The sequence below is a fragment of the Aotus nancymaae genome, unplaced genomic scaffold (genome assembly GCF_030222135.1).
Source record: "Aotus nancymaae isolate 86718 unplaced genomic scaffold, 86718_ANA_hifiasm-v0.15.2.pri h1tg000030l, whole genome shotgun sequence".
Taxonomy (NCBI): Eukaryota; Metazoa; Chordata; class Mammalia; order Primates; family Aotidae; genus Aotus; species Aotus nancymaae.
This window is the reverse complement of record NW_026988443.1, coordinates 8,951,617-8,974,792: the sequence shown is the minus strand read 5'-3', so window position 1 is coordinate 8,974,792 and position 23,176 is coordinate 8,951,617. Positions and strand designations below refer to the sequence as shown.

General features: G+C 37.3%; 1 protein-coding gene across 3 annotated transcripts in view; it reads left to right on the top strand.

Annotated features, from left to right (window-relative positions):
* RPGRIP1L (RPGRIP1 like) overlaps positions 1–23,176 on the top strand; it is a 100,163-nt gene that overhangs the window by 72,509 nt on the left and 4,478 nt on the right. For all 3 annotated transcript variants that reach the window (XM_012447943.3, XM_021665019.2, XM_012447944.2), the window contains 3 exons: positions 7,311–7,494; positions 15,764–15,848; positions 21,623–21,756. In XM_012447943.3, coding sequence (XP_012303366.2) covers positions 7,311–7,494; positions 15,764–15,848; positions 21,623–21,756 — 403 coding nt within the window. The remainder of the gene's footprint in view (positions 1–7,310; positions 7,495–15,763; positions 15,849–21,622; positions 21,757–23,176) is intronic.

Genomic DNA, 23,176 nt, shown 5'->3' with positions numbered 1-23,176 from the left:
GCATGAACACAGTAATTTATGGGGCATATAAGGACATCAAGACAGTGTTCTAAAAATAAGTACTCTTAAAGCTAGCACCGTTTTGATCCCCATCACTGAAGTTTGCAACATTTACATTATTTATTTAATATACTACATTTTAACAGAACATATTAGAAAAGATATATTACTGCCACTGATGAAAACTCAGTGGTTTTCTTTTGTTTGTTAAAAATCTTATTACCTTGACAGTTTGAGATTCTGGAAACATCGCCTTTTTGTTTTTTTTTTTTTTTGAGATTGAGTCTCACTTTGTCACCGGGCTGGAATGCAGTGGCATGATCTTGGGTCACTGCAATCTCCACCTCCCAGATTCAAGCAGTTCTCCTGCCTCTGCCTCCCAAGTAGCTGAGACTACAGGCATGTGCCACCACGCCCAGCTAATTTTGTGTATTTTTAGTAGAGACAGGTTTTCACTGTGTTAACCAGGATGATCTCGATCTCCTGACCTCATGATCCACCCGCCTCGGCCTCCCAAAGTGCTGGGATTACAGGCGTGAGCCACTGTGCCCTGCCAAAACATCACCTGTCTATGTACTTATTTCTCCTAAAGAGTTATTCTTTTAAACAACCAAAATGCTTTTATCAGAACCTGTATGAAGGGTGGACTTGATGCACAGTGTAAGAGGAAGCTTTGGAGCCTAGTATGAGGGACTCAAAGGGACGTTTTTGAGTCTTTGAGATGTCTGCCCATGCCTAGCCTGAAGAAGGGAACTTGTAAGAATCACCCTTAATTAATATGCATTCCTACCTACTTACATACGGCTCTGTCAGTACCAGTGGTTGAGTCTGATTGTTTTAACCAACTGTTTTGAGCTTGTCTTAGAGCTCACCCCAATTAAAATTTTACTCTTCAAGAGCATTGACATAGATCTTGTCCTTCTATTTCCATTTTGCCTCTGTTGTTTTGCTACAAAGTACCTAGTTCTACATACCGTGGCTCCTGCAGGTAGATTTTATTTGCATCTATGTATACACACACACAAAATATTTTTGTGGTGATAAAATAATACCAATTTATAATTATTTGGAGATTAATTTGATAATCCCTTATAGTTGAAATTCTTTCACCTATTACCCAGCAATTCTGCTCCTAAGGAAATCATGCATGTATACAGGAAAACATAAAAGGATATTCAATGCAGCATTGTTTGTAATAGCAAAAAATTGTAAACAACTTAATTGTTCATCAGCAGGTAAATATACTATAGATTACATATGCAAAATAATAGGATTCCATACAACAGTTAATATGAATAAATTGGATTTGAAAAATAAATATGAATAAATCTCAGAAATATTGAGTATAAAAACAGAAATTGCAGAATGATTAATGAGTATGATACGACTAATATAAAACTGAAAAACAGAAAACAGTGCTATATGTTGTTTATAGATATACACATAGGCAATAGAAAATATAAAGGCATGTTTGGGAATGATACAACTGACTTCAAGATAGTCATAACCATGGGGGAATGAGGAAGGGAGGGGAAAGGATTTGGCAGCTGGTGGCTTTACCTGTATCTGAAATATTTTATTTCTTCAACAACAACAATAAAAAGACTTAAATCAGTTATAAAAAAATGATAACATCTGTTTGAGATGGCTGCCTACTTGAATATACCAAGTTATTTTCTGTACTTTCTCATGTCTGAAATGTCTTATAATAAAAAATTAAAGAAATGCCTTTTCATTGTAGAAACTTAGAATGAAATTAAACTCACCTGTAATCTCACCATAATTAGATTTAAATATAACTGACTGAAACAAGTTGCAAGACCTTTATCATAGGCCATTCTCAATTATGCAATACTGTTTTTAAGCGTTGTCAGGTTGAATTAGTTTTCAGAAGCCCAACAATTCAACTCCATTGTGGCTGCTGTGATGGCTGAAACCAGAGGAAGAATTCAGCACAATCCTGTGAAGTAAAACATGAAAACTTTAAGCATGCCAATAATAAGCCTAAGTAAACACTTCAGATCACATAGAAAAATATGATTCAAAATATGAATTAGCATCAGTAAGGAAGCAATAGTGGAATTGAGCCAAAATCACAAAAGGTATCATTTATTTTTTTAGAGCAATACAAGCTGTCATCACATTTCTAGATCATTTAATCACATAATATGTAGTGTCTATCTCTACAGACAACTAAAAATAGGTTGCATGCAGTTCTTATTTGAATGACTTCTATTACTTCTGTTCACCACAATAAAAAAAAGATTTTTTTTTTTTGGAGACAGGGTCTCACATTCTGTCACCCAGGCTGGAGTGCAGTAGCACAATCTCGACTTACTGAAACCTCTGCCTCCCATGTTCAAGCAATCTCGTGCCTCAGCCTCCTGAGTAGCTGGATTACAGGCACACACCACCACACCTGGCTAATTTTTGTATTTTTAGTAGGGATGGGGTTTCATCATGTTGGCCAGGCTGGTCTTAAACTCTTGGTCTCAAGCGACCCTCTTGCCTCAGCCTCCCAAAGTGCTGGGATTACAGGCGTGAGTCACTGCACACAGCCCATGCTGATACTGACATCTTGCTAACTGAGGATGCTAATAGATTAATTAGTGAACAAGAAAAAAGAACTGAGAAGAAACATCTAGTAACAAAAGTTCATACACATAGAGGGGAAACAAAACAGGAAAAGTCTGAAGCCTATGCTGTCTGGTCAATTTCCTATATTGAAGGATACTGATACCCTGCAGAGGAATGACCTATTGCTGTAGTAATTCTGAACAAACATTCTTATTCATCTCTATAAAAGACTTTGCTTCAATTACTGTCATTTGAAGCAGTATATTATTTAGTACCTATTCTAATTCACCTGATGGAATGTTCTATTTTCTTATGATGACATATTTCAAACATGCAGAAAAGTAGAAATAATAGTACCCTACCATCTAGTTTGTAGGTCTTGAGATAGTCTTATTTCATTAAAATCTAGAACAGCAAGAGTTTTATATATTTGTCAGCAGCGAATAATAACCACTCCCCAAAACATAGTAGCACATTAATAAATATTTTTTAAATGAGAAGGCACTAATATCTGCAGCTTCACATAGTTCTGGCAATAAATAAAAGATAGTCTAGGCTGGGCACTGTGGCTCACACCTGTGATCCTGGCACTTTGCAAGGTCAAGGTGGGAGGATTGCTTGAGGCCAGGATTTCAAGACCAGTCTGGGCAACATAGTGAAACCCTGTCTTTATAAAACATTTAAAAATTATCTGTGTATGGTGGCATGCACCTCTAGTCCCAGCTACTCAGGGGGCTGAGGTGGGAGGATCACTTGAGACGGGGAAATTGAGGCTTCAGTGAGTCATCATCGTGCCACTGCACTTCAGCCTGGACAACAAAGCAAGACCCTGAGAGAGATTCTGAATATATAAAAGAGATACAGTCTCCACTCTTTCATTAAATATTTATTGAGAGCCTATGTTGGGGAGGATGTGAAGTAGCAAAAAAATGAATAAGATATTGGTCCTGCCCTCCTGAAGCTCACAGTCTAGAGAGAGAGACAAATATGCGAACAGTTCCCTGTAGTACAACATGATGGAGAAGTGCAGTGAGGGCCCAGAGGAGGAAACAACCAGCTTGCTCTTTGAGATCAGTAGTGCTCTCATAAAGGAGAGTATGTGTGGTTCAGGGCCTCACAGGACTGAAATTTTGATGGAAAAGAAGATTTCAGACAATAAATAACATGCAAAAACTGAGCAATATAAAACAGCACACCACGAGTTTAAAGGAATGGCTAGAGTGTAGGGCAATAGAATGATTTTCAGGTGGAAAGATTGTATTTGATTGGTTGTTAGGAAGAGAATTCTGCCACAATAAGGAGAATGGCTGGGACTACAGACAGATTAGAGCCTCACCTCTGTCTGTCATGAGAGTAGATCCACTCATTTATTGTGTATTACATAATGCAATGAGCAATCTAATAGTGCCTACCATCACTGAGCTTACAGTCTCATAACGCTCATCAATCGGCTGCAAGTTTGCTAACAAATCTCTTATGTCAGTTCCTTCTATTTTCTCCCTTCTTGTTCTGTCAAATTTCTACTTTCTAATAACTGGGAAGCTATTGTAGTAGTTACCCCCATGAGAACTTAGTATTTTCTCCAGAGACCAGAAATGGAAAAGAAACAATATCTTATTTTTCTTTATATCCTCAACAGTTAAAACAGTATCTGAAATACCATATGCTTTCAACAATTCAGTGAATCATTGAGAATTTTTTTTTGAGACTGCATCACCCAGGCTAGCGTGCATAGAGTGTGATGGCACATCATGACTCACTACAGCCTCAACCTCTCAGGCTCAAGTGATCTTCCCACCTCAGCTTCCCAGGTAGCTGGGACCACAGGCACATGCCACTCATTAGGCCTGGCTAATTTTTTTTTAATTTTTTTTTTTTTATGAGAGACGTATTTTCACCATGTTGCTCAGGCTGGTCTCCAACTCCTGGGCTCCTGGGCTAAAGCAATCTGCCTTCTTCGGCCTCCCAAAGTGCTGGGATTTACAAGCATGAGCCACAGCACCTGGCCAATCATTGAGATATTTAGGAAGTAAAATGAGCAGGAATGGTTCGCCTTTAGGATATAGTGGATGTGGAAACAATGGAAAGGCAAGGATGCTGTTATCAGCTGAGGTAGTAAATAACAGGATGAATGGGATTTGGGGAGAGGAGAGAGAATGAGTTCATTTCTGATGTGTTGACATGAAGTTGCCTATTATGCTTTTAATGTGCTTCTTAATCTTTATGCAAAATCTAGTTGAATCAGAGGGGCTTGAACACAACCAATTGTCTAGCATCATTAGTCAAAATTTATGTTGGGAAACATCTTTCTTTAGAGCTTGCTTCCTTAGATAAAAGCTACTTAAAACTTACCCGTTTTAGGATTTATTTCAAGTTGATTCATGTCGCATTAAATGAAGAGCAGTAACTGATCATTTGTGCCAGGTGTATTGGTCAGAGAATTAAAGGACATTTGATAGAACTAATGGCAGTAGTGTAGAGATACCTAAAAAATAAAAACTAAAAATAATGGACCAGAAATAAAATAGACATCATAAAAAGAATTTTAAAGTTATTTTATTTTTGGATAATACAGAGAGTTTTCTTTTTTGTTGTTTTGGGTGTTTGGGGTTTTGTTATTTTGATTTTGTATTTGGCTATGATCCAAGTGACTACTTTTGTCTATGATTACATTTTAAACTTTAAAGAGTTACATGTAGTCTTATTTGACAGTCTAAATTGGTTCCTACAATAATGCAAGTTTTCATATGGGGATTGTATAGCTAATATATTATTAATAAAATAACCATTTAAATAAATTTGATTCCCCTGCTATTTACAAGTTCATTTACTTCTTCATTAGGTTCTGTGATAAACAATTTTAAATTCCTAATTTCACAGAGTAGAAATAAGTATGTATACCACTGTTTTCTTTTTATAGCTGTTTTCCTTTAATCCTTTTGTGCAGAAACATAAATGTTTTATAAGATGTTATTGCTATAATAATTCTAAGTTTGTCAAATTCCAACTTATGTAGAAGACTTAATTATACATTATGCTGCACTTGGACCAGAATTATAAAATGTATGTATTACAGTATTTTCACAACCGCAATACATTTTAAGAAAAAAATATATCATTTAAAATATTTTCTTTACTATGTAGTCTTCAGTGAGCAGAGAGAAGGGGTTTTCTGAAGTGAGATTAGACAATAGAGCGAACTTCATTTTTTATGCACGTGAACGGAGAGGGCTTGAGGTTATTAGTTGAAACCGAGTAACCTTTCCAGGCTTTCATCTCTTTCTTTTCAAATTTGAATATGAAAAGCATATTCAAGTCAAAGACCATCACTTTAATGACATTTGGCAGTCATTTGATTTATTAGGTTTTAGAAAAAATTTTCCTTTAAATATTTCATCATACTATGCTAATCCTAGTAATATTGCCAGCTGCAGCCTTGTACCTGTATTAGTGGAGACAGAATGGTGTGGAATTTTCTCTGTCATCCTAGTAAAATTTCCATGAATCTACTGAATAATAAAATAACCTTATTGAAATATTCAGATTTGGGTTTTTAGTTAAAGTGTCTTAGAATACATAATAAAAGAAAATGTCTTTTGAAAGAAGGGGGTAAAATTACTTCATCAAATATTGAGGGGGTTTGACAGCAATGGAAATTGTTCTTTATGGGAATATTTTTACAATGGGATACTTATGCTTTTCAATTTGATTAATTATATTATATGCTTTGAAATATTTAAGTAACCACTATGGTGAATTTACACACTGATTTACATTTAACAATGAATTCCTAAAAACTGGTCGTATAAACAGGACTTATTTTCAGGTTTTTCTAATTATTATTTGAAGTTATATAATTTATAGCATGTCTCTGAATTTTAGTAAAGAAAGATTTTGATACTAAAGGACAAACTTTAAATTATAAGAAACAGATTAACTGAGGTGTTATCTTGGTGTGATACAGTTTTTAAATCCTAGTCTATTAATTATTTGAAATCATTACTCAAGGAAACACTTATAATTCCCGTGATAATGCCTATGACACCAAAATCTGTTAAACAAAGATTGAAGTGAAAATTAAACACCATTTTAGTTGTTAATTCTGTAAAAATAAATTATGAGAAAATGTGAGTTAAATTAGACATAAAATTCTGTTTCTTTTGCTTGAAAATGTATTATTTATTGAACAAAATATATTATGGCAGAATAGGAGAGAATGAACTGTAGTTTCTGCTCTAGTTACTACTGATTCATATAGCTACATATATTAGCATAATATCTATAAGGTATTCAACAGGCTTTGATCTTTGAATAACTGAAACTTTCTCAGGTATTGTAGATTAAGTAAAAGCAGTGATAAACATGTATTTCATTACATAGTTTGAAACAAGGCCAACTGATACTTGTCATTCTGAAAGCAATTGGAGATAAAGATCTCATAATCTTCACTCCTGATAGACTACTAGTGGGGTATTTATAGCCTCAAATGTAAATCAGGAGACTATTGCATGACACTGTTAACTTCAAACCCTGGGGCATGAGAATCTCATTCTCTCTCTCTCTGTCGTGAATAATCTATTATGTGTAACATATAGTAGTGTACATTGCATTTTCAAGAAAAAAAGCCCATTGGCCTTCGTGTTTTATTTAAAATTGATAGTGGAAAATAATAGTGGATCTTTTTGTTCTATTATTTTTTTTGTTGGTTTTTTTTGTCTGTGCTCTTTAAACAGCCATCAGAAAAAATTCGGATTGAGATCATAGCTCTAAGCCTTAATGATTCTCAAGTAACCATGGATGACACTATTCAACGGCTGTTCATTGAGTGCCGATTCTACAATCTTCCTGCCGAAGAGACACCCGTGTCACTTCCAAAACCCAAGAGTGGGCAGTGGGTCTACTATAACTATAGCAATGGTATGTATGATTTATTTGTAATATAGACTTTTATGTTTGTCTTTTTTATTTATGAAAGAACTGGAAAGAAAAGAGAGAAAGTTTATTTCTCTGATGTTCACATAAACTCATGGAAATCTTGTCAGAATTGATTAATAAAAGTCAAACCAGTAGGATAAAGATTAAGAAAATAAAGTTGGGCCAGGCACAGTGGCTCACACGTGTAATCCTAGCACTTTGGGAGACCAAGGCAGATGGATCACTTGAGCTCTGGAGTTCCAGACCAGCCTGGCCTACATGGTGAAACCTCGTCTCTACAAAAAAAAAAAAAAAATACAAAAATTAGCCGGGCGAGTTGTTGCATGACTGTAGTCCCAGCTACTCAGGAGGCTGAGGCAGGAGGATTGCTTGAGCCTGGGAGGGTGAGGCTGCAGTGAGCTATGATCTTGCCACTGCACTCTTATTTGAGTGACAAAGCGAGACCCTGTCTCAAAAAAAAGAAAGTTGAAGAAATACGAAAGTTAAGAGAAAACAAAACGTGAAAAAATATTTCTAAGATGGTCCTGGTATATAATAGTTCAATAGAAAAATGTCAGCTAGATCTATAATTAGGAATTTAACTAAAAATACGATATTTCAAAGAAATATCTTTCAAACAAAGAAGTAGTTTTTTAATCATATGAGTCAAAGCTTTCAATGGCCTATATTTTGTCTACCTTTCTGATCAATGTCATCACATGGATGTTTTTACAATACATATGTGTATCTCTCTAAGTGTCTAGATGTTCAGGATTTTAATTGAGTGACGCATAAGTTCTTACTGTGCCTTTCATCATATAGCACACACATCCATTCATAGCAGCAGGCAGGTTTTCTCTCTTAGGGCTTGATCTAGCACCCAGTTAACATGTAAATTTACTGGACCAGCACAAACCCAATAGATACCCTATAAATTCTTCAATAAATCAACTTTATTGTGAGATTGTTAGTATATAATTGGAGAGGAATGAAAAAGAATATCAGGCTACCATGACCCTAAGTTAAAACAGCTTAGTAAGTTCTCCTAAAGCACTACATTAAAACAAACCATAAAAGTGGAGTGTTGTGTCATCTTTAGGCCATCTCATGCTAGTTCATCACTACTATTTTTTTCTCACTAATCTTATGAATTGCATTTTAATCAACATGTATAATCATGCTGTTGTATCAGCAGGATTACAAATCCTTATAGTTACCTTTTTTTTTTTCATCTGGCATTTTTAGAAATATGTTCATTCCTCAAGACTGTAATCTTCAGTATCCAGAGACCTGGCCTAGTGATTAGCCCTCCCTTTATCCACAGTTTTTACTATTATGTGAACTAAGGCAAGATGTTTAAATTCCATGATTTCTTGTTTTCTTATTTGAAAAATAAGGTGCTTTCTAAGATCTACTCCAGCTCAACTTCTACAATAACAGGTGTGTTAAGAAATCACATGGGAAATAAGTAGTGTGGTCATGACAAGAATCTGATTCCTCCTTCATTTCATGCACTTGATATAAAGAAAACATCTCCAAAAGTATTTTCTCAGGCTTCCTGGAGATCCTCAATTGCAGAGAACCAGAAAAGAAAACCATATCAAAATATTATTAATAATGAAATAACTGTTCAGTCAACCAATTTTAATAAGGATACCCCAAGAAAAGTGCAAACTCTTTGGCTTTTTTATTATTCTTTGTAAAGGTGAGCAATAGAATATTTGGTTGGACTGGCAACAGAACTGTTTTTTAGAGATTAATTGTATGTTGAGAAACTTGGCCATGTCAAAGAACAGATGTTTCCATTTGCTTAAAGAGTGATGCAAATCTTTCTTTAGATCAAACTGTGATATATGCACAGATGGCCCAAATTTGTACATTCTCACATGGTTACCTCTAGGTCTGTTTAGGGTTTTTTTGTTAGTTGGGCTTGTGTGTGTGTGTGTGTGTGTGTGTGTGTGTGAGACAGGATCTGGCTGTGTTGTGTGTGTGTGTGTGTGTGTGTGTGTGAGAGAGAGACAGGATCTGGCTGTGTTGCCCAGGCTGCAGTGCAGTGTCACGATCTTGGCTCACTGCAACCTCCACCTCCTGGGTTTAAGCGATCCTCTCACGGCAGCCTACCAAGTAGTTGGGATTACAGGGGTGTGCAACCACACCCAGCTAATTTTTGTATTTTTGATAGAGACAGGATTTTGCCATGTTGCCAAGGCTGGTCTGAAACTTCTGACCTCAAGTGTTCCACCTGCCTCAGACTCTCAAAGTGCTGGTATTACAGGTGTGAGCAACCATGCCCAGCCTGGTTGTGCATTTTGGTTTGTTTTTTCCCTTTACTGCAGGATATTTTATTGTTTAATTGGTATTTTAAGAGTTGCCTATGTTTCTAATGAATTAATCGTTTGATAGCAGCAAGAAAACCACAATCTATTAGAAATGAATTCAGTAGAAGTGTTTACTATCTTTTTTAGCTTCTTTTCTTATCTAATGAGATTGAACTGTGTAGAATTTTCAAGATTAAATAATTTTAAGGAGATTTTTCTGGAAGGAGGGGAAAGATATGTACTCTGTGCTTAGCAGCAAACTAATGCTGTTTTATATTTATTATATCTGAAAAAATGAGGTCCTAGGTCATCAGCAAATTTGAGAAATAATTAATATTGACCTTATTGAAGGTTTTATTTTATTTTTCATTTAAGTGTGACATAATGAAAATGTTTATTGTAAAATTATTATATTTGCATCTCCATTGCAGGGGGATCTCTTTGAGTCTTTGGTTAGTAAGTAACTATCTCATGTAATTATTGTAATGATTTACCATTCACTTGTTACCTGATACAGAAGGTCAATATAATGTAGCCTTACATCTTCCAAATCGCATTAAATATTAATGAAAGTAATTTTATTTCCAAACTGACTTCAAATGGAAAATTTAGAGGACAATTAGTACATGCTATCTCCTGTTTGAACACCATGCCATAGAGAGGTTAGCTGAACCTAGCAATGATTTTACCCTACATTGTGACTGGAAACTGTACAAAAGAGATTTGTATGTTCAGGCCCAGATTAGGCACATAAAATCAAAGATGTAGACTAGTGATCCCCTAGATTATTCATAATTGAATTCAGTCTTTATTAAGAGGTAATAAAAGTAGGTAGGTAAACCATTGTAACCTACACAAAAAATATATATGTATCTTCTGGCCAGGCGCAGTGGCTCACACCTGTAATCCCAGTACTTTGGGAGGCCAAGGTGAGTGGATCACAAGGTCAGGAGTTCAAGACCACCCTGGCCAACACAGTGGAACCCTGTCTCTACTAAAAATACAAAAATTGGCTGGACAGGGTGGTTCATGCCTGTAATCCCAGCACTTTGGGAGGCCAAGGCAGATGGATCGAGAGATCAGGAGTTCGAGACCAGCCTGACCAACATGGTGAAACCCATCTGTACTAAAGATACAAAAATTAGCCAGACATGGTGTCAGGCGCCTGTAATCCCAGCTACTCAGGAGGCTGAGGCAGGAGAATTGTTTGAACCTGAGAGACAGAGGTTGCAGTGAGCTGAGATCGTGCCATTGCACTCCAGCCTGGGTGACAGAGCAAGACTCCATCTCAAAAAATAAATAGATAGATAGATATCAATATTGATATTCCTAAGAAGATATATATATATAAAATACATATATTTTTATATATATATTATATATTTTTTATATATTTTAATATATATTATATATTTTTTATATATATTTATATATATATATTTTATATATATATATACACACAAATGTGTATCTCCATTGCAGGGGGATCTCTTTGACTCTTTGGTATGTGTGTGTGTATATATATATATATACACACACACATACCAAAAGAAGATATATATATCTATGTATAGATTCCTAAGAAGATATATATCTTCTTAGGAATACCAACACTGAAAAACTAAAATTGAATTTACTTGCTAGACAGCAGTAGCAAGAACAAAACATTTGTATTTTATTGAGCCTGAAAATTTTGCTCAGAGAATGCTGAGAAAGCAAGAAAATAGTTTGGGAAAAAATAAGATTAATGGTATGTCTGAAGAATGTTGTCTGGGCCGAATAAAGCCTACAAGGGAATTGACAGTTGGAAGAAAAAGATTAATGAAATCATCCAAAGTTTTTATGAGACTTATACAGGTCTGGACCCTTGGCCTCTGGGGATGGAACAGTCTGTCTTTTGGAACAATTAAAGTTTAATTCAAACTTTTAATGAAGACAATGTAAAACATCAGATTTTATGACTAATAGGAGGAGAAATTTGGCAAAGATAAGGATTACAGGGATGATAACTCTTTAATACAAACATTATCTGAGATTCCAGGTTATCGACTCCTTATAATTAAGGCATCTGCATTTCTTACTTCTGCCATATGATATTGATACAGAATATAAGGATTTATCCAACTTGCAGAAGTAAAGGATATGTTTTTAATGGTAGATGACTGAAGATCAACTAAAGTATTTGGACTACTCATTTGTATCCTTTTGAGACATATGCTTTCAGTAAGTTTATGTCAAAATCATACAAGTCCTAAACAGATGTGATTTCTGAGGGGAAAGAAAGGTAAATACCTTAACTTTTGGAGAGTTATGATACTTTTAATAATCACCACAGTCACTTTTTATAGGATGTATTTCAAGTTTTGAGATTAAGTTTTTTTAACCATCTAGAGTTTTAGAACACCAAATGAACCATGGTAGTCATAGGATATCAAGACATAATCAGAGGCCGCCAAAGTGTTTCTGTTTCCCACAGTATTCAACACAAAAGTGTTCACTAGCTCCTGGTCCCATTTAAAAATATGGCAAATGAATGTTGGGCCAAACAATGGTTCTCAATGTGTAGAACCCTCACCACCAGCAGCAACAGCAGCTGGAAACCCATTAGAATTGCAAATTCTCAGACCCTAACCCAGACCTGCTGAACCAGAAACTCTGGGAATACAACTCAGTAATCTGCATTTTAACAAGCCCTTTAAGGGGTTGTGATACACAATAAAGACTGAGAACCACTGGGCTAGATAAGATGCCCAATCTAGGCCTAGTTTGTAGAAGCAGGAGAACCTTACATAGTTCCCACTTGGTACGCCTTTGGAGAACTAAGCTTATTGGTAAGTAGCTGGAGTATTTTCAAAAAGAAATTTTAAAACTTTTATACCAACAGATATGATTTGACACACCTAGTCTAGGTATATTTAAGCAATATTCCTTTATGAAACAAGACAAAGTGAAGTAACTTCCCTTGATACTGTTATGGAACATTCATTCTCTTACACTCCAGCTTTGTGCTAACAAAATGACTACAGCTTAAACAGGAAAACTTTGGCCTCATGTGAAAGAAGGAGAGGTCATGTAGCATGGAAATTAAGAGAGCAGACTCTTGAGGCTGACGTTGCTGGATTCAAATTCTGGCTCTGCTGCTTTCTAACTAGGTGGTCCTGGGCAACCTTCTCTGGATCCATGTAATCTGTAAAATGTGGGTCAGCTTGGTTCTTAACCTACATGATTACAGTAAAAGTATTGAGTATAGTACCTAGCACGTTAATGTCACGCAGTAAATAGTGGCAATAATTTTTATCTTTGTTAAGAGAATAGGAACTATAGTATGCTGGCCAACTGGATAAAGCAAAAGCACAGGGAATCCCCAGCAGCACCATTTTTTAAAACCAATTTCAATGGTAAAAATGTTAAAAAAAAAAAAAAAAAAAGATTAGGCCAGTCATGGTGTCTTAGTCCTGTAATTCCAGCACTTTGGGAAGCCAAGAGTGTAGGTTCACTTGAGGCCAGGAGTTCAAGATTAGCCTAGGCAACACAGTGAGACTCCATCTCTGCAAAAAAATAAAAATTAGGTGGGCATGGTGGTGCACACCTGTAGTCCCAGCTACCAGGGTGAGGCTAAGGGCTAAGGTGGGAGGATCGCTTGAGCCCGGGAGTTCAAGGCTGCAGTGAGCTGTCATCGCACCACTGCATTCCAGCCTGGGTAACAGAGCAAGACCCCCATCTCTTAAAAAAAAAAAAAAGGTAAATTTAGAGTGACCATACAGTCTAGCAATTTCACTTCTGGGTATACACCAAAAAGAATTGAAATCAAGGACTCAGATATTTGTATGCCCATGTTTAGAGCAGCATTATCCATAATAGTCAAAGGTGGAAACAATCCAAATGTCTGTCACAGGATAAGTGAATAAACAAAGTGTGGTTTATACATATGATGAAATATTATACAGCCTTAAGGAATGAAATTTGAAGTACGCTACAACATCTATGAACCTTGAAAACACCAGTGCTAAGTGAAATAAACCGGACACAAAAGGACAAATACCATATGATTCCACTTACATGACATCCCTCAGGTAGTCAAATTCATGCAGACAAAAAGTGAATGGTGGTTACCAGGGGCTGGAAGGAATGAAGAATGGATAGTTATTGATTAGTGAATATAAAGTTTCAGTCTGGGAAGATGAAGACGTTCTGGAAATGGATAGTGGTGATGGTTGTATCACAATGTGTAAGTACTTAATGCCGTTAAACTGAATATTTAAATGTGAATTGTTAATTTAAGATGGTAAGTTTTATGTTGTGTATATTCTATCACAATAAAAAAAATGTTTTAAGCCATTGAAATTTATCAAAACTGGTCTAGGTTTAATTGGAAGACCCTTGATTTGGATGCTGGTGTTTAAAATTCAGTGTCTTTTTTAAACCACTGAGATTACCCTTGTCTTCAAACAGTGTAAGCCAGTATGACATAAAAGCTATTGAACTCTGAAGTCAAAAAGAATATGGTATACCACATCTTGTAATTAACAGGGAAAAAAATCCATTTGGAAAAAAATTCCCCTTTAGCATTGTGTACTGGCAGCCTCTAAAAAATGAAGCACTATCTTCCGGTGATCTGTTAGCATGACTTTTTGGCATTGATAAATAAAACAAAATACTCTGAACCTTTGAATCTGTATTGATTTCTCTAAACTTCAGTAACCTATATAACTAGCCACATTTACTAATATGACATCATGCAAAGAGCAGTAAGCTAGAAGCTGGTGTTTGACTTTGGTTATCCAGGATTGATTATTAACTTGGTTATTATGTCTTCAGTGATTCTTCTCTTAAACCACTAACGCACCCCTATACCGATATCTTTATGTTTCTCACTCCATGTGCCTACTCAGTGCCTTTGGCCCTCAGTTAATATTTGCTCAACTGAGCCAAACAAATGAGTTGATAGCATCATAATTTGGAATTGAACTGAAATTGTTCAGAGAAACATTTTCAACATAAAAGATGTTTGTTCCTGGCAGAGCCTAAGTAGAACTGGCTTTAGAATGATCATATCTTTCACCCTTTGTGTGCTTTTGACCAGGGATAATCTCTAAGTTGAGATTTGGTCACAGGGGAGCCTTTACATCCAAAATGGCATATGAAAAAGAAATGTCTTCAGAAGCTAATGCATGGCTGAAAGTCTGCCGAACTGAGAAAAAATAATCAGGATGAAAATTGTAGTGTTCGCACATTAAGATTCCATTTTCCCAGAGTGCAGACACTTACTTACAATGTCAAGTGTTTACCATCATCTTTCTGGTGAGACTTGAGGTCAGTTAACTAATCTCATGCTTCAGCCAAGTGAAGTCTGCCCACATTCCTGGATGCCAGCATGTGCCTTTAAAACCAAAGACAAACCTCACACTCTAAAAAGCCTTTCTCTCCATATATGTTTCTCTCCCATACCCCTACCCAGCAGGCATCGGCCTGTGGATTTCCTCAACCCAATACACTAGACGCCTCTTTTATTGCTTGTTGTGGCAGGAGAGAAGGATTAAATTACTGAGGCTGTCAGAGAGGACAAGCACTCTGCCATACATTATCATTATCACTTGCTTCTTGGGTGAAAGAAACTGCAGTAAATCCCTCAAATACAAAGCAATAAAGACCATTGGCTTTTACTGTCATGACTGCCAGTGCCATTAACAGGCAGTGACAGTGATGTGGCACTCTTAGATGTTGCTTGTATCTTTTCTGACAGTGCACATAAACCTGCCAGTGACATGACATTAGATCACATGACTATTCAGATTTGATTCTGGTTTCTGGAGCTGTTTTCTTTTCCCAGGCATACAAGTGAGGCGGCATGACTTGTGTCTTTAAAAACAGATATTTTTTAAAATACAGAATGATACTAATGTAGCCTATTCCTGAGTGACTTCCTTTTCGGATTTTTTTTTCTTTTGCTATAGTGATCTACGTGGATAAAGAAAACAACCAAGCAAAGAGAGACATCTTAAAAGCTGTACTACAGAAACAAGAGATGCCTAATAGAAGGTATATTTCAGCAGTCCAAATTATCTAATGGTTTACATAAAGTAGATCTCTGTAGCAGGATGTGGTTAAAATAAAAGGCACAAGATGAGGAAGCAGACCATCAGGCTTCTCTGACTCACTCTGTGTCCTCAAATGAGTACGGGACCTTTGTAGATCTCCTTCCTCCTAGAAATATAGTGTCCCTGCCTACTATTCAAAGTAATTGTAAGGATCTTATAGGACTTTGAAAACCAAAGACTATGCAACATGTATGAAGTATCCTGTTGCCCCTCGTGTAGCTGTGAAGACTATAACAGGTTGAAAGGTGGGTATACTCTGGAGCACATGCCCTGGATATAAATTCTTGTCTTACTGCTTATTAGCAGTCTGACCTCAGACAAGTTACTTAACCTTCTTGCACCTCTTTTTCTTCAACTTTGAAATGGAAATAATAACACCATAGAGGGGTGGTGTAAGGATTAAATGAGCTGATATATGTAACACAGATAATACAGTCCTGACACATAGTGCACAGTGAGTGTTAATTGCAATCATTGTAAGTAGTGACATTAAATTTTTTTTTGGAGACGGAGTCTCAGTTTGTCACCCAGGCTGGGGTACAGTGGCACGATCTCGGCTTACAGGAGCCTCCGCCTCCTGGGTTCAAGAGATTCTCCTACCTCAGCCTTCTGTGAGTAGCTGGGATTACAGGTGCGCACCACCATGCCTGGCTAATTTTTGTATTTTTAGTAAAGACGGGGTTTTACCATGTTAGCCAGGCTGGTCTCAAACTCCTGACCTCAGGTGATCTGCCCACGGCGGCCTCCCAAAGTTCTGGGATTACAGGCATGAGCACACCTGGCCATGACATTAATATTATTGTTTGTAATGGCACATCAGCCTTTCATACTAATTTGTATCTTACTATCACTGTTTAATAAGCCATCATTTCGTTATTTTTTGAATGCATTTTTTTCTAATTTAAATAGGATACCTTGAAATTCTGGTTCAGTAGAGAAAATACATGTATATCATTTTCAGAAGAAAAAAAAACCTGATCTTAAAAAGTTAGTGCATCTGTATGAGCTTCTGCTGCAGAGTTTGAGGAGTGCCTCTGTGCTGCTTGTTAACTGTGAGCTGGTTTCTCCAGTGCCCCTGGCTGTCCTCCCTCTTAATCCCTCTACCCTGAGCAAGACCCTGGCTGTCCTCCCTCAGCCTGAGCACACAGTTTACATCTCCATTGCCCACTTCTCCTCGCCTGATGACCCACTGATGACACAGCCTCTCACTGCCTCAAAAACAGCACTTACTCTGCCACCTTAGGAGACTCTAGTTCTCTCCTTTCCAGAGGACCATAAAGTGAATGTCAAAGACATGTTTTTCAAAAGAGCTTCCAAACTAGCATTTTATCTTCTGTTTGAAGAAAAGAACTGGAATTCTTAGCTCTTGGGATCTGATAATACAGCTTTATTACTAGTCTTTCATTAGCTCCTGAAGTACATCATTCCTTTAGATCTCAATTTTTATTTCTGAAGGAGTGGTAAAACCCTGTTAAGCCTGAGGTTCTCCTTTTTCCAGGATGGTAATCACTCAAGATTTTACTTGCTTCAGCTTCTTTCAGGACCCCCTTAAAAACCACCAGTCCTCCAGGTTATCCCAGATCATGAGTGACAGGGAATAAATGGCACTGGCCATGGCCTCTGCTTCCCTACGCTCAGCAAGCTGCGCCATGGCTGTCTAGGACTGAGCTCAGTTCCCATGGACACATCCTAGGCTGAGACTCAGTAGCTTATTCAGTCCTATTTGTCTGCCTCTGGGTTCACTTTGTTTCTGAAATGTGAGATCTTATTGTAACATATTGGGAGACAGTAATTTTGTTACCCCCAAAGTGTTTACTTAAAAAATTTCATAGCAAGTTCTGCTTTCGTGTTAGACCTACCTTTCCTCAGAGGACCCACTTATTTGTACTAGAATCGTTTAAGAAATTTAAAAAAGCCCAGGTGTGTCTGCCTTCAGTTTGTAGGGAAAAAAAGAAAAAGAAAAGAAAAGAATAAATAAATAAGGCCAGGTACAGTGGCTCATATCTATAATCCCAGCACTTTGGGAGGCCAAGGCAGGAGGATCCCTTGTGCCAAGGAGTAAGAGACCAGCTTGAACAACATAGTGAGACCCCCATCTCTACTAAAAATAAAAAAAATTAGCCAGGCATGGTGGCATGCACCTGTAGTCCCAGCTACTGTGAAGGCTGAGGAGGAAGGATCGCTTGAGCCCAGGAGTTCAAGCTTGCAGTGAGCAATGATCTCACCACTGTACTCCAGCCTGGGTGACAGAACAAGACCCTGTCTCAAAAAAAGAGAAAAGTCTACAATAACTGTAATGACTCCCACCCTCCCATGGTTATTTCCGCAAACACCCCCCAAAGAAACAAATGTTCCTGTCATTTTTTAGGAAGACAGAGAACTATTGCAGGTGCCAAGTGACTGACTCGGGCCTTCCCTCGGATGAGTGTTTGAGTGCTGGCTGTGCACTCCTGGAAGCACCATGGGAGAGGATGACCCCATCAACTCTTCTCCCTCAACAGTATCATTTTCCTAAGGGAACGAAGAGCTTACATGTATGTTTTTCCACAGCCAAAAACCAATTGTCATTCCCATGAACGTTCTCACCTTTTTTAACTACTCAGAGTCACATTATTTAAAGTAGCTCCTCGTTTATGAAAATTCATTTCCTCAGACAGCAACCCTGTTGAATATTGGTGGTAACCTACAAAGCGACAGTTAGAATAGTTTGAGGTATCTTCCCCAAAATGTCTAACGTTATAGACATCGTATGATTAATTGTATAGAGTACCTTTGCATGCTACCCCATGCTGCATTTGCAAATATACACGTCACTTTAAAAGGGAGATAACATACTGAAATGCACCTTCAAACAGTATTTATTTGAAGTCATAGTTTAACACTGACTTAAGGTCCTTTTTTGGTTTCAGTTTTTTCTTGTGAACAGTGTTCTATTGATCAGATCTACCCCTGAGGAAGACAGACTATGATAATAAATAGAGAGATAAACTATCACATTTGCAATAAGACTAAGAGAAAAGCAAACAAATTAAATGCCAAAATAGAAAATAACAGTGAAAGCTGAATCGAATTCAGTGAATCCTCAGCAGTGAATCCGAGGAGGTGACACGTAAGTTCGTGAAGGCTGAGAGGACTCAGCCCAGTCAAAAAAGCTCAGAGAAAAATCATTTCGGGCAGAGGGATCTCCAGGCATGAAGGAGTATTGAGAGGTGTGTTCCAGGACCAGGCGGAGGTGGTGCAAGGCTGGTCTCACTAAAAAGTGGAGAGTGGCAGGAGAAAGAGGTGGCCAGAGGAGGCAGGAGAGGCTCAGATGGCACTTCCTGTTTTTCCTTCCACCTGAGTGCTTGACATAGGCCCATGTGTAAAGCCGGGGCCTCAGACTAGACTGGAAGCCTCTTCCAGGCATGGGACAAAGTTTTGCCTTTTTGTTTTGGCAGTATTGAAAGTAAGATATAAGATTTGTGTTGTGTGTCTTTTCATTATTTTTAAAAAATTAATTTTAATCCTTAAATGATTTTAGTTGTACTTTTCCTCCCTTTTCAGCTTAACTTTCTGGTTTCTTAATTTTGTTTTTGACATCTCATTTTTCTCTATATAGCATTTAAAGCCAGAAATATTGCAGTTTTAAATTTCTAGTCATTTCTCTGGCATTTAGAAGGCTTTCTTTTGCCGCAGAATTCTCATATATTCAGTGGAGGTAATTGACTGCATTTGTAAAGTGATACAGACATGATCCTCAGATATGAGACACTATATGAAGATAACACTTAACATGATTCTTACAGTCTGCAGAGCCTCTGTCTTTTCTGTAAGTCTTGTGTTATAAAATACGTATTATATATTTTAATTCCTCCTCTTCCAAGCAGTTTTAATTCTTTCTCTTTTCCTAATTTATTTTAGGAAAATTTCTCTCATCATCACTCATCTTACTTAATTGAATGATATAGTCAATGTATAATTTGGGAATCTAAGTTTTCAATTGAAACAAGCATTTCCCATGCCAAGTTTTTCTCTCCCCTTAGAAATGTAGAGGCATAAGCAGCTCTACCTATATTAAAAATACTATTTAAAAAAGAGCAAACGTTTACTCAGTGCTTACTGCGTTCCAAGCAACTGTTCACTTGTATCATCTCATCTGATCCTCACAAGAGCCCTGTAAGATAGGTATAATTATCCCTCTTCCATTCGTAAGAAAACTGAGATGAGAGAGGTTAAGTAATTGGTCTAAGGTCACACAGCTGAACAGTAAGAAAGCAGGAATTTGAGCCCAGAATGGATGCCTTTAACCACTCCATCTTAATCCCTCTACCTTATACATGTTATAAAATGTCCTTCATACCATCTTGAAGGCCAAGATCTGTACTCTTTATAATTATTTTTGAATAGGTGTTAACTTTGATTTTGACCTAAGGGATTTCTGTTTTCTAATAAAAACGTATTGCAGTCTGGGCGCAGTGACTCACACCTGTAATTCCAGTACTTTGGGAGGCCAAGGTGGGCAGATCACCTGAAGTCAGGAGTTGGAGACCAGCCTGGCCAATATAGTGAAGACCCATATCTACTAAAAATACAAAAATTAGCTGGGCTGTAATCCCAGCTACTCAGGAGACTGAGACAGGAGAACCACTTGAACCCAGGAGACAGAGGTTGCAGTGAGCCAAGATTGTGCCACTGCACTCCAACCTGGGTGACAGGGCGAGACTCTGTCTCAAAAAAATAAACACATGAAAAAACCCTATTGCTAGCTAAAAACAGTAAAGGAATTCAATGTGAAATACTTACTTTCAGCAAGTTGGTTAAATGTATTGTCGTGTTTACCTATAAGCATTTGGAAAGACTTTTATTTGTGTTTTCCAAGGCATGATTTCTCAGAGACATAGATTTTTATGTTTCTTGTTTTGTTTCTGATTTGGGATGGCTACATTTTGAAAAGTTTAAAATGCTAAAGTTTACAAGCATCTATGGTTTAAGCTATGCTGCCAAGACATATCAAAAGAGTACTTAACTGTAAATTCCTGTCATTTGGTCAATCCAAGTGCGTTTGGCCTCCACACAAGCCACTAATTCGAATCAGTTCCATCAGAACCCTACAATTATATGTCTACAAGTAAAATAAAACTTGGATGCTATGATTGTAAGTTAAAGATTGCTGAAGTAATGCAAACATTTGATATAGCTGTTGGGCAGAATTACAACATTTATCTAACATGATTCAAAATGTTACCCTGGGAGCATGATCTCTGCATTTTGTAGAACACATACAGTTGGTTAAATTCCTTAGTAGTAGCAACTCCAGAGTTGTGTGTTTCTATAGAAAATGTTACTTTTCTGTGGAAAATGCTGACCATTTAACCTCCATGGTCTTTATTCACTTCATCCTTTTAGCCTTAAAAGTAGAGGTGACAAAATATAATCAGATAGTATGTAATAGAGTGAACATCTGGTCCTTCTGTTTGCCTAGTAATTTTCTCAGATGGTAGAGACAAATGGTAATCAGTGCTTAGAAAGTGGATTACTGTTCATTTGAAGGTTGGGTGTTTTATAACAATTCTAATAGTTCATGTAATAACTTATCTAACCTAATGTACCTTTCTTTTTATTGGGATAATTGGAAACTTCAAGATATACCTAGTGATAACACCCCATTTAGGTGTTTTGTTTTGTGGTGATTTCTTCTCACTTCACGGTAACTTTCTCTGATCTCTGCCTTCCCAGCATTCGCTTCACCGTAGTCAGTGACCCTCCAGAGGATGAGCAGGACCTGGAGTGTGAGGACATTGGCGTGGCTCACGTCCATCTCGCCGACATGTTTCAGGAAGGGAGGGACCTCATTGAGCAAAATATCGATGGTATGGGTGAAAGTGTTGCTCAATTTGTGCAACCAACAATTGCTGAACTCCAAACTCTTTATTAAAACCTTCTTTTTGCTGGCTGCAAGGGCACTGATTCACACATTACTTGAACCCTTTACAACTCAAGTTGACGCCTTGGTGAAGCCGAAACATCTTCCTACATCCTTCTCCCCCCTGCCTTCCACTGAATCAACGGAAATTGTAAAATAATTAATTTAACTTCACAAGGAATTATTCATTTTTTAGTATTGAGTAAAGATGTGAAAAAAGTTGGCCATTGGATTTTTTTTTTTTCCTCTGAGATAGAGTTTTGCTCTGTCACCCAAGTTGAAGGGCAATCTTAGCTCACTGCAGCCTTGACTTCCTAGGCTCAAGCAATTCTCCCACCTCAGCCTCCCAACTAGCTGGGACTATAGGCATGCATCACCACACCTGGCTAATTTTTTTTATATTTTTTGTAGCGATAGGGTTTCACCATGTTACCCAGGCTGGTCTCGAACTCCTGGGCTCAAGTGATCACCCATTTCAGCCTCCCAAAATCCCAGGACTACAAGCATGAGCCACCATGCCTGGCCAGGTGTTTTTCTAATGTTGTTTATGGAAACCACATTTCAGCTAAGACTTAACCTTAAGCATGTTATTCTGTTGATGTTTATGGAAGCCTTATTTCCACTAAGGTTCGTAACCTTAAGCATGTCATTCTGTGTGATCCTGAGAGTGTCTTTCTCAAGGCTTCTCTTTAATTCAGTGTTGCAATCTAGTGATACAGTCACGGTAAGGAAGTGGTTTTGATTCCTCATTTCCCACCAGGATTTTGTGAGAGGTAATGACATTTGATCTGTTCCTGACAAAATGTGCTGTCCTGGATTTTCACCTCGCTAGTTGTGATTCCTAACAATGCTTAATTTCTGCTCCCTATTCTTCTATATTTAGAACATGCTAAATTGTTTTATTTATCAGACTTTTAAAAATCATAATCAGGGATGGCCTAGGCTTTGTGTATTAAATAGATAAATAAGGCTGATTCCTAGCCTCATTTGTTAAGTTAGCAGAGCCATCTCTGGAAAAATGTGCATGGCTTGCTTATGTATTCACTTGTGCATTCAACAAACACTAAAGTGATCACCTCTTATGTGCCAGGCATTCTGCTTACGCTGTAGTTCACCCCGGTTCCTTATCCAGCTGCTTATCCTAGGTATGTGTCAAGTGCTCAAAAGTCAAAATTAGACCAAATAACCAAATTAGAACCTTTTTCTAGGAAATATAAACTATACATTTCTAACCACATGGCAGTTGGTCACAACTTGGCACAGATGAAAAGATGAGAGGATTAAAATATCAACCTGAACCCTATTAAAGACTACCAGGACCAAGAAAGTCTGACAAATAATGACCAAATTATCTTGGCTTTATATTC